At 37.5% G+C, this 12,928-nt stretch overlaps 1 protein-coding gene across 1 annotated transcript in view; it reads right to left on the reverse strand.

Moving 5' to 3' along the window:
* GRIK3 (glutamate ionotropic receptor kainate type subunit 3) overlaps positions 1-11,712 on the reverse strand; it is a 1,015,705-nt gene extending 1,003,993 nt beyond the window's left edge. The window contains exon 1 of the mRNA XM_075336050.1: positions 11,045-11,712. Coding sequence (XP_075192165.1) covers positions 11,045-11,159 — 115 coding nt within the window. The 5' untranslated portion in view covers positions 11,160-11,712. The remainder of the gene's footprint in view (positions 1-11,044) is intronic.
* Positions 11,713-12,928: the final 1,216 nt, after the last annotated feature.

Genomic DNA, 12,928 nt, shown 5'->3' on the forward strand with positions numbered 1-12,928 from the left:
GCTTATCAATACATTCATACAGCTTCTTTATTACCTAGCACACATCACCAATAATGCACAGTTCACCTTTGATTTTGCTTAAATGAGCCCCTTCTTAATGGCCAGAAACGCATCTTGTCATCCCCTTGTCCGCTTTTTCTAACTTCAGAAATCTGAAATACCATTTGTGATGAAGGAAAACAAATCTATATGTGAAGTTCTTGCACAAGCTATTATTACATCTAAAGGTTAACATCTTCTTGTGATTACATCCACAGTCAAGAGAAATGGAAAAATAGGAGCGGCATCTTATACAGTGCTAGAGAAAGATCTATTGTATTTAAGAATTCTATAGATGCAAGCTATTGATCCATGCAGTAATGTACAATCACATTGTAATCACTACAACGGTTTCTTGGCACTTTCTAGAATGATCAAGAACAGATTTCTTTTTCTTGTGGCACATTTTGTCAAGGTGTAATACTTAGATTTACATTGATATGTTAACATGACAATTGGATAGTATATGTATGTCCTAGTTTTATGGAAATAATGCTTCGGGAAAACGCTAGGAGACTTCACGTAGAGCGCTTTTACGTTGAGTTTGGATCGGAATCTGCTCCCAAAATCCCCAAGAAAAACCACATCAAATACTATTTTGAATAAACTTCTTATTGATTATAGTAGGAAAATGCGCATATAGTTAAAAAGGTGCTATGTGAAGAAAAAGAAAAAAAAAATTCTTGGGACATTTTCTTGGGACAAATAATCTTGGGACATTTCTGCTGGCAAAAAAAACCCACTCCAAATTTGACTACTAAATTGATGAACTGAAGCAGTAAAAACATATTCCCATACATAAAATGTGCAAAAAATAAGCAAAAATGTGTGGATTTTTCAGCCCCAATAACAATGTAAAGAAACTTCATGTAAATATAAGGTACATTTACACAAACATTTTAAGTGGATTCTTCTCCAAACCTTACATGAAAAATCTTTTTAAATGCTTTGGAATAAGTTTCCCATTAATTTTATTTTATTTGAAAACAATGTATATGGTGCTTTTTCATGCATATTTCTCCATGTGGAATAGGAAGCAACATTTAAATTCTTGGTATGTTTCCACTTGAGAAAAATTATCCACATTTGACTACTTAATTACAAAAAGGAAGAAAAGAATTGTATTTTTTATTTTTGGACAATTATTAGTGTAATTTTAAACCAGAAAGACCAACATCCAAAATAGCATGTAAATGTACCCTTACACATCTAAAGTGAAAATTTGCTACAGTTATAGTCAGGGTAAATAATGCAAACATGAGCTAAATACACTGAAAAAAAATATAAACATAACCCTTGTTTTTCTCCCATTTTTCATGAGCTGAACTCCAAGATCTCAGACTTTTTCTAGGTACACAAAAGGCCTTTTTCGCTCAAATATTGTTAACAAATTTGTCTAAGGCTATGTGCCCATGGGGGCAGTGTCCTGCGGCTTTATCCGCAGGACATTCTGCAGGAGCTCCTAGAAATCCGTAGCACAACTTTGTCTGTTTACATGCTGCGGTTTTATTGCGGAATGTTCTGCAGATATGCTGCAGGTATTCTGCATTGAGGATACAGTACCATGGCTTCGGCACTGCTTCCTCAATGCAGAACAAGTGCTGAGTGATCGGGGAGTTCATACTTACCTCCATCACGCAGCACTTCACTCTCCGGCTGTGTGTGTGTCTGTACATTGCCGGAGAAGGTGGGCGGGCCTGAACTAGCTCCGGCTATCACATGACCGAAGCTCGTGCAGGCCCCGCCCTCTCCATCTCCGGCCGTGTCTGCACATTGCCGGAGAAGGTGGGCGGGCCTGAACTAGCTCTGACTGTCACATGACCGGAGCTCATGCAGGCCCCGCCCACCTCTTCTTTCTTGTACCTTGCTCCACCGTGCTCCTGTGCACCAGATGGAGAAAGTGACTCTGGTGTCTGCTATCAAGGCAGGTAAGTATGGGACCCTGCTGAGAAATCTGTAGGAATAATTCACATGCTGCAGATTTTTCCTCAGGGAAATCCGCATTATTTCCGCTGCGGAAAAAAACGCAGCATGGGCACAGTAGTCCCCATATGCCATAGAAATGGCTGGGGACTCGCTGTACTGCGTTTTTTTTAAAAATCCGTGGATTTTCCGCTAAAAAATTGCGGCAAACTCCGCAAATTTTCCGAAGCGTGGGCACATAGTGTAAATCTGTTCCTGAGCATTTCTCCTTTGCCGATATAATTCATCCACCTCAAGATGCTGATTAGACAGCTTGATTATTGCACAGGTGTGCCTTAGGCTGGTCACAATAAAAGGCCACTCTAAAAAGTGCAGTTTTATCACACAGCACAATGCCACAGATGTTGCAGGTTTTGAGGGAGCATGCAATAGGCTACTGCTGCAGAAACATCCACCAGAATTGCTGACCCTTAATTGAATGTTCATTTCTCTACCATAAGCTGTCTCCAAAGACATTTCAGAGAATTTGGCAGTACATTCAATCAGGCAGACAACCGCAGACCACGTTTAACCACACCAGCCCAGGACCTCCACATCCAGCATCTTCACCTCCAAGATTGTCTGAGACGAGCTACCCAGACAGCTGCTGCTAAAATCGGTTTGCATAACCAAAAAAATATCTGCACAAACTGTCAGAAATAATCTTAATTAAGCTCACTCTCAATACTATAAAACTGCACATTTATTGTGGCCCGCTTAAGACACACCTGTGCAATAATCATGCTGTCTGATCAGCATCTTGATATGCCACACTTGTGAGGTGCATGAATTATCTCAGCAAAGGAGAAATGCTTACTAACACAGATTCACAATAATTTGTGAACAGTAATTGAGGGAAAAAAGCCTTTTGTGTACATAGAAAAAGTCTTAAGCCTGCTTTACACGCTGTAATGTATCTTACAATGTGTTGGCGGGGTCACATCGTAAGTGACGCACATCCGGCATTGTAAGGTACATTGCAGTGTGTGACTGGTACGTACGATTGCGATTGAATGGTAAAATGTTCATCGCATACACATCGTACCTGTCTCTAGAATTGCACGTCAGATTGTTCATCATACCCAGGATAGCACACATTGCAGTGTGTGACACCCCGGGAACGATGAACAGATCTTACCTGCGTCCTGCTGCTCCCGGCCGGTAATGCGGAAGGAAGAAGGTGGGCGGGATGTTTACGTCCCGCTCATCTCCGCCCCTCCGCTTCTATTGGCTGCCTGCCGTGTGATGTCGATGTGATGCCGAACGTTCCTCCCACTCCAGGAAGTGGACGTTCGCCGCCCACATCGAGGTCGTATGGAAGGTAAGTACGTGTGATGGGGGTTAATCATTTGTGCGGCACGTTCAACAAATTGAACATGCCACACATACGATGGGGGCGTTGCAAATTGCATACGATATTGCATGCGAAATTGCAACTTGTAAAGCAGGCTTTACATCTTAGTGTCCAGATCATGAAAAATGGGAGCGAAAACAAGTGTTGATTTATATTTTGTGTAGTGTACGTCAGCAGTACAAATCTCTCGATGATCCTGATGTTTGCCACAATGGATATGTGCAGATACAATACATCAGTCCTGGGGTCAGGTTGCTTAATCCATGAACTTTCTACTGCATATTGCTATGAGTAGTATTACATAAGCACCCTGTTTCCCCAAAAATAAGACAGTGTCTTATGTTAAATTGTGTTCCCAAAAAATGAACTAGGTCTTATTTTCAGGGGATGTCTTATTTTTCCATGAAGAAGAATTCACATTTATTGTTGAATAAAAAAATGAACATTTATTATATACTGTACAGTAGTGGTCATCATAAACCAGCATAAACAGCCAAACTGTGAATCCTATCCAGAAATTCTTGTTACTACCATGATTTCCAGGTGCAAACAAAAACTTTGCTAGGTCTTACTTTCGAGGGAGGCCTTATATTTAGCTATTTAGCAAAACCTCTACTAGGTGTTATTTTCGGGGAAACAGGGTATGTGCATATTTGGCTGGGCCTCCTGCCCATTACATTATCATGTCTGCAGATTTGGGTGATGTCAGCAGTATCGGACACTATTGTAATGTGTATGTAGTCATCTCTACTGCACCCAGTGCCTGTTATGGGGAAAAAATAAGGTTTGACATGTTGGAATTTAGCTTGCCTCATCGTTTCGTCACCTAGAAGATAATGGTCGCCAACAATTTTTTTTAGCATCTCCATGTACCTCCTTCCCTATGCAGATAATAGTGTATGGTAGATAGTTGCATTTTCTAAGTACACATCATATGGCTGTTCGATGCTAGTAATGTACCTTTAACTATGCACTTTTTACAGTCTACAGTACGACAACATTGAAGTACTATGCATCTAACTGTGGAGTTATTGTTATGTTAGCTATGACCTAATAAATGTGGCCTTGATACAGAAGGAAGGGCAGCACATATAATCACAGTATTTTGGGACCCTGTGCCAAGCTACGTCTGCCCATTAGCCTCCTCCACCACCAGCATGCATTTCTGCATAAATATGCATCTTTCAAAGGGACTGCGGGCAACAGGGAACATCTTCTGCTTGCCATCTGCTTCTGTTAGGTTGGATTACATATGATAAAACGTAAGGAAGACATTGACCCTTGAAAACCCCTCCACTACGGTATATGCTATCACTTTGCTAGCCACCATTGATGAGAATTTTTCATCATTGCCAGGTCATGTACATTCAATTACTAAATTCCATTGTTCACTTGAGTATTAAACTTCTTTCTGTAATAGTCTACATGACGACATTGACATGTATCCATATATATATATATATATATATATATATATATTACATATTATATATTTATATATTACATATTGTAATAAAAATCACTAATAGCGATATGTAGTGATCAATTTGTCATCTTCATCTGTCCTTTACTGATTATAATGATATTGTTATTATTATTATTATTATTATTATTATTATTAATAATAATAATAAATGTAAATATTTTTTTTCATGGTGTTTTAAATTGAGGGTACCAATGTAGCAGACTGAGTATGTTTTATTAATTGCTCTATAGTGTATAATTCAATTTGGGATGCACTTTAACCATATTAAACAGTACAATATTACTTCCAATATTTGTAAGTAAAAATCCCATTTCTCTGAGTATAGTCCTGCTTGAGGGAATGAGGGAAAAAAAAGCCTATTTCTGGTCTTACACACGCTAATTTTAACCTTCGACTGCCCTCTAAGCTGACATTTTTCTTGATTCTGCCACTGCGGGTAGCTTGCAGTCACTGTGTCTCTGGGAGATTCCTGTATACATGTGCTAGTGTAGAGGCAGACAGATCCTGAATGAAAATCAATATGTTTGGGGTTTTTCCAGCTAAAAGCAAATGGCTTTAGACAAGTGGTTTAGTGAACGTCGGGGATACATCACATTTGGGAAATGGATTTTGTACAGAGTACTGAGTCACACTGTTGAAGTTAATGCAGTGAATACATGGTTGCTACTTAGCTTTACAGACCAGCACATATTAATATAGGATGACGACAGTGCTCAGAAACCATTGAAATTAATATGTCGAACCCTACGGTGTACTGAGTGGATACATTGCATTTGTTGCCCTCTTTATGTGTAACCTTCACAGAGCATGGGTCACACATTGCTAGTACTAGATCACTGTTGTTTGTGCCAGTTGCTTTTCGGAACTTGGTCGTAATAATTAATCTTTTGAGGAAAGTGACCTCGTTAGTTCTTTTTTCCTATTGTGTCATAATAATTAATCTTTTGAGGAAAGCATGACCTTGAATAAGGTGATTTGAAGTTTCCGAGAGATTAGATTTTGCCTCCTTTCCACCTGTGATTTTCCCCCATATTGGTTAATCTCATGTTTTCCATTTCTATTTTCATAATCTTTTTCCTTGTCTTCTTGTATCCGTCACATGCCACTTGCCTTTGTTAGGCTATTTATTTGTTTTGCACTGGTATGCATTTGTTGGGGACGTGCCAAATGGACCCATGCCAAGCTTCAAAGCTTTAACATTCTAACTTGGCACTAAGATCAAGTATGTCAGAAGCGTGAATTTAAATGTTCACTCTATAACCACATGCTACATTAATTTCCTAACACAGGAATAGCGCATGATGGAATGAAACATAATGTTGGCAACTAGACTTGAATACATTGAAGATGCATTGTCAACATAGCTTCTCATGTCAAATAAAGGAATTTAGCATGAACTGAACCACATATTAAATGGAATGGCTCCATTCTTGGCACCCAATTTACAGTGCATAGTTCTAATGAAAAGGGAGAGACCCGCTACAGACTTTTATAGTGTCTCTCCAATATCTTAGAATGATAGCAATAGCAAAGTCCTATCATACCATTTTGATTCCCTTGGGTTTATAATAACAAATAAAGTTACTAAGACCTATTCAATAGTCCAAACACACAATTGGATCCAAAACTCACACAAAAAACAATATCTCCTACATTTGTATGTAAACGATGACTTCCTCTATCAACTACACAATAGGGTCCATGAGTATTTTCCCGGTCAACATTGCATTATACAGCATTACATATTCAGAGTTAGTTGAATTGTTTTTCATTGATTTGTAGCCACCAGATGGCAACACCTTGAAAAAAAAAATCCACATTTTTCTCACTATTGTTTAAATAAAACTCTCTTTTTTCTATTGATTTTTAATAAGGAGGACATAACAATTGACAATAGGCCAAATTTTAGTAGCAGATGGTATAGTACATTAGTGAGATCAGCTAAAACTATAAAAGTAGGTTTGTCAACTTCTTTGGTTTTAATCAAATCAAACCTTATTTGTGGAGTAATGGAGGATAAGGCTTTGATTGTAAAATGCAAAATTTAAGCAAATGCTTTTCTTTTGGCTGAATTATTGAGCAGCAATGCACCGTGTTTTCTGACTCTGCCCAGTATTTACTTTCGTCCTCTATTTGTAGTCTTTGACATAACGCTGATCATTTTGCAACTTTTAATTGGTTGCCACAGCTAATGATCACACTGGGTGAGGAAGGTGAACATGAAAAGCTCAGCTGCTGTGTATCCTGACACTGGCCTTTAATATGTTGGGTGATCTGATAGCGGTGTGTGGCCACCTGGTGTTACCCATTTTATTACAAAAAAGCACTTCATATTATTTCTAATCCTACAGCTCCCATGTAGAGTTTGTGGTCAAAACATACAAGATGTAATAATGTTTGTGTCTTATTATTAACTAATGGTAATGTCAGGAATATTCCGAGAAAAGAAGAACTGAATGCAAATATTGCAAGAAAATAATAGTAGAGTAAAACTCACTTTTTATTCCGAGTTCCATTGATTATGAAGAAAGTAGAAGTTTTTAAAATTTTAAAATTTAATAACATATATAGACAGACAGATAATGAAATAGAAAGATAGATAGATAGAGGGATAGATAGATAGATAGATAGATAGATAGAGGGATAGATAGCTAGATAGAGGGATAGATAGATAATGGATAGATAGATATAGAGATAGATAGATAGATAGATAGATGATAGAGGGATAGATAGATAGATAGAGGGATAGATAGATAGATAGATAGATAGATAGCTTTTCCATGTATCTTCATCTTTTCTAAGGCCATTTCAATTTTTTGGGTGTTTTATTAAACATTAACCTTCTATCAGTCAATAATTCCAATATTATCACCAGGATAGTACTTAAGCTCATCTATGAACATAATAAAGAACAAGAGAATTGCCAGAGGAGCAAAAGCCTTGGTTGTAAAGATAATGTTTATGGTGGGCATTAAAGAAAAAGCAATATAGCAGATAATATTGTCTGGATAGAGAGAGCCAGACTGGAGAAATGAGCCCTGAAATCTCAAAAGCTGGAATTAATGGTCATTAAATGTAAAGAATGATAAGGAGCAAATAATATCAAAGAGTAAAGAAGGCTGACTTCTTTCCCCATAAAATGGGATTATTAAAGATTCCATTTAATTTACAAGAAAGAGAAGGAAGAGTTGTGTATATAGAAGACGTTGATTGAAAATCCCAGCACAGATTATGTGTAGACACCATGAAACACTAAATATGTTCTTGGTGTGACTTCTAAGATCCACAGGTTGAGATGTCATAATGTACCACATCCATCAGGGATCTTCGCTACAGCTTTGCTTTGATGTATCACAGCTTGCAGAAGTCCAAAGAAGAGACAGTCATGAACATAATCCCATTCAGTCTTATCTCATAGTTTACTGTATGATATTTTGGTAGCAGAGATACCGAAATAATATAATTGCATTATAGTTCTAGAGATATGTGGATACGATGGTGACAGCACATATAGGGTGTTTTGCATTATGGCTATATGTTAGTTACTGCTTTGATGGCTACTGGGCAATGCCAATACCCATGACGATCCACCATGAGTTCATATGTATGTAAGTTATTATATGATTGTAGCCATCCAAGCAATTATTAGTTCTGTAGATTTGGATACCCGCAAATTAGAAGAAAAAGGACGGCAGCAACATTTAAAGTAGTATTATGGATGAATAAGTAAAAATAGTATTGTTTCCAAACCAACAATAAAGTATAATATTACTATCATATACTATTATATAGTAATTTTTATTATTTTTGCACTCTTTTAATGTCTTTCATTTACACACTGTTATTTATTAATATATAATTAATATTGGAAAATAGCTATATTATTGAATTTAGACTGATCAGCTTTCCAACCCTCTTTATAGAGTAGGTGACAACATTAACCCTATTTGATCTCTGACCTACTTGCTGATTTCAAGTTTACAATAAGCCTTAAGCATTTCAACTCAAGGCATTTCATTTTGGTCTCAGTTGATGATCTGTCAGTACTTGGTCAAGTTATTTTATGACCATCATGCGAGATCTTTAACTGTACACGGACGGCTTCCTAATGTACCATTGGATTATCGTTTACCTACTGATTTGATCAACAGATTACTTTACCTATATGACCCACTCAGCTAAACAGTGATGTGTGTATATATATATATATATATATATATATATATATATATATATATTTAGATATATATACACACACACGCACACACTTAAGTGTTGATAGATAGATAGATAGATAGGCAGACAGTGATATCTTACAAAGTGTACCCTATACAGTTATTGCCCTGTCCTGCGGCAGCGAGAGCCTTGCACAAACAAGCCAACACATCCCATTTTGCAGTGGGCTTTTTACTTAACTATATGAGGGAATTGAGTCAAAAATATTAAGTGGATATTTGTATTTATTGTAAACTGTCACAGTGATAAGCAATAAGAGATTTATACTGGTCAACGACCCTTTTATGATTGTGCCGATTAAGAAAATCTCTCCAGCCTTCAAAATAGTATGGTTTATTATGATCTTTTTGTTTCCACTATTTCTAGCCTACTTTACAGGTCACCCTAGCACTCAGCGTTTGTATTGTAGCATATTCATTGTAGTTAACTCTTAACAAAGTGTCAAAGTCATTCACTTTAGAATTTCTGCTAATAAATTCTCATCAAAGCACATTCTTTTCAACACCTGCTCTGTGGACTCACTGAAACTGCTTTCCTTCCAACATTGTAAAAGACATAATAAATGCATTGTCTGGAATGAAATCTATTTCATAAACAGAAGACCAACTGCAGAATGGCAAAACTATAGAAAGATTCTGCTACATAAGTATCTTGCCATGAGTAACTGTTCTAAGAAGGTTAAGGAAAATCTATTTTTGATCCCCAAATACAAGACATAGTGAATAATAAAAACTACAAGACTACCACAAAATGTACAATAAAACACAATGAAGCACAACAGCCATTCTAATGATACATATCATGTAGAGAAATATCACTCTAACTACTCATAGTGTAATATATACTGTATGTATATATATATATATATATATATATATATATAGTATATATATATATATATATATATATATATATATATATATATATATATAAATATTTTCTATACATGAGAAAGGTAAAGGTCAGTAACTATACAACAAGTAGATCACCTGCGGTACTTTCCTTTGTACATGTTCCCTAGGCCAAATGGGCACTGAGCTTCATTACTGATGGGTATCAGGTATCATACTATGGTACACAAAGCCTTGATTTTAAGTTGTCATCAGATAGGTAGGACTGTCCTGTCTCAGTACCTAATAAAATGCAGATGTTAACTTAATTTGGTTGAGCACCTGTCCTTGGGGACCATGGAGATTAATAGACACCCAAGGTCAATAACTGAAGACAGCCCAGTCCATAACCTTAACAGGATTTTGAGCTGGGAAGCTTCCTACATCTACGTTGCTTCTTTCCAAGCAGATTAACTTTATGTTATACATCCAGAAGGAGCTAACAATGATGAGACTTATCACAGTGCTCGGTACACACAAAGCAGGCGGCACTATGGAGAGCAGCATTCACTGCTGATCTGAGACATTGCTTAGGATAATGGTTAATCTCATTACTTATTTTTTAGAGACTAGACATCCGCATCTAGAAAGCTGTGACAAAATATCAAATACGATGACTGTAGTTGATGATCTGACTGCTCCCAATGTAGATACAGTATATTAACCCTTCCCTCGTTGAGCCAGGTGGTCTTATGTAGAGGAATGTGTGGCTCTACAACTTTTAGGAGAGCATTTCTTTAACTGCTGTATAAATGATTTTATAGTGCCTCTATGGGTATCCACCTGCATGCAGATATATAGACACAGTTACATCTCATATCTACACAATGTGTCCTCAGAGACCTCTCCTGGAAAGTCTGCAGTAAGAAAAAGGTTCAGCAAAGAGATATAGTCAAGTGTCAGGAAAATGGACCGAACATCCAAGAATGTCCAGTTCTCCGACCAAGTGACTGTTTCAATTGTGTTCAATCAATGGGGACTCGCAGGCAGTTAACCCCTTCATTAACACAGTATTAAGTGACATTTTGCAGCTGAACCTAAAAAGAAATAAGTGACAGAAGAGCATGCAGGACTTACCTATTCGGATCACATGTGGCATTCCTTGACAGTCCTGAAGCCAGAAGATGTAGCAGAGCAAAACTGGCCAGCATTCTAAAACCATACTCCTAAAAGAGAGCCAGTAATGTGTCATTGTTAGAAACAAAATCCCCCTGAAGTTAAGTTAATATGGGATTCCCTGGGACTTCCTTCTTGGTTTTAAGATTCCAGTGATAGCCCAAGACAGTCACAGTTGAATGCCTCTGCACTGCACATTTTAGCAGACTATCCCCCAAGCCTGAGCAGCTGAAATCAAAGGTTAGATGATGTTTGTCCTAACCACAAAAAAAAATCTTCCCCGTTTGTGTGTTCTCCACTGGTTTCTGCTTCTCCCAGTCCCATTCACCTGCTGGAGACTAGATGCTTAGATGCAGTCCTCATTGATGCTATCAACTGGTCCTTAGCAAAGCTGTGGAGTGGAATCCCAGACATAGAGATCAGGAGCTCCCTAGGGCTTGGGAAAAAGGAAAGACAGATGCAGCAAAAGCCATCCTGCAGCTGAAGGAAAAAAAATATATATTCCCCTCTCTGGCTTCAGAGATTTAGCACAAGTGAGAGAATTGGACTGACAAAGGCAGACACACTCAGGCAGCCTGCCTGCTCCACATGCAAAGCAGCTACCATCTCATGACTGTGATTTGTTCAGTGGGAGAATACAATTCATTGCACTTGTGTGTAGTCTTTAGGGGTGGATGGGTGGACTGAAAATAGAGACAAACAAGAGGGTGAACCTGGATTACCAGCGATATCTTGGACATATAAAAATAGGGGTGTCAGAGCTGAACGCACACAGGGTGACTTCCAGAGAACCCCTCCTTTTGGCAATGAAGCTACTTATTTAGAGCGGGTAACCTGCCAGAATTTGCTTGGCATTAACATTGTGTTTTTTTATTCTTTTGTGGCTTGGTGACAAATGCTCGGAGAAATGAATCTTTAGTTTTGCAGGTGCGGAGGAAGGTGTGGCTTATTGTTTCTACTGATTCCTATTCATCAGAATAGGAATTTCGCTCTGTATCTGTAAAGTGCTTTATCTGATTGTAATAGCAGCATTAATATAACCATGACATTTCTCACTGATTATTGTAATAGGACAGCAGGTTTTATGCTCGCCATTACAATGAGATAAACTCACAATGGAATATGGCAAAAAACAAACTTGAAAAATACCCTGCGTAGCAAAATATACACAGAATATAAAACAAATGTCTAATGGAACCTAATTCCCAAGACAGCTTACATGAGAAAAATAATAATGTAGGTGTATCTGAAAAAGATTCTGTTTAACTGCTCTAAAGTAGGAGGCTTAGTAGTAATAAAATATATTATTCATAGACCTGTACACATGATTACCCATAGGCATAGGGATCAATGATCAATGCCAAGCCATACGTAAGTCAAACAGCTTGCAAGTCCCAGAGGGTACTTTTTGCAATATTACTAATATAGATAAGAATTTTTTTAATTACTTTATATAACTCATTTTGAGAAGGCAAATAAGCCAATTCTCTGTATTGTCAAACCCTGGTGGTGACCTCTTTCTCCTATGCTTGATATATATGAAATGACTTTTATTCATACTCCGCAGTTAGACATTTTTTTTAATGACCATTGATGACCTAATGATGATCATTACAAAGAGAAACAATATATGTGAGAAATCAATACGACCCCATACACTCAGATCTACCATCGACAATAAATCATTGCCAGGTCCCCTTTCTGCAGTCACAAGTTCATCGATATATTTGGAAGATAATGCAAGATTCGTAAAGGGGAGTAGTGCCAAATAGTACCACACAGCAGATATTTAAGGTTCGCTATGCCATCTGCATGTTTTTACAGTCCACGTCATAATTATACGAG

The sequence above is a fragment of the Anomaloglossus baeobatrachus genome, chromosome 2 (assembly GCF_048569485.1).
Source record: "Anomaloglossus baeobatrachus isolate aAnoBae1 chromosome 2, aAnoBae1.hap1, whole genome shotgun sequence".
NCBI lineage: Eukaryota > Metazoa > Chordata > Amphibia > Anura > Aromobatidae > Anomaloglossus > Anomaloglossus baeobatrachus.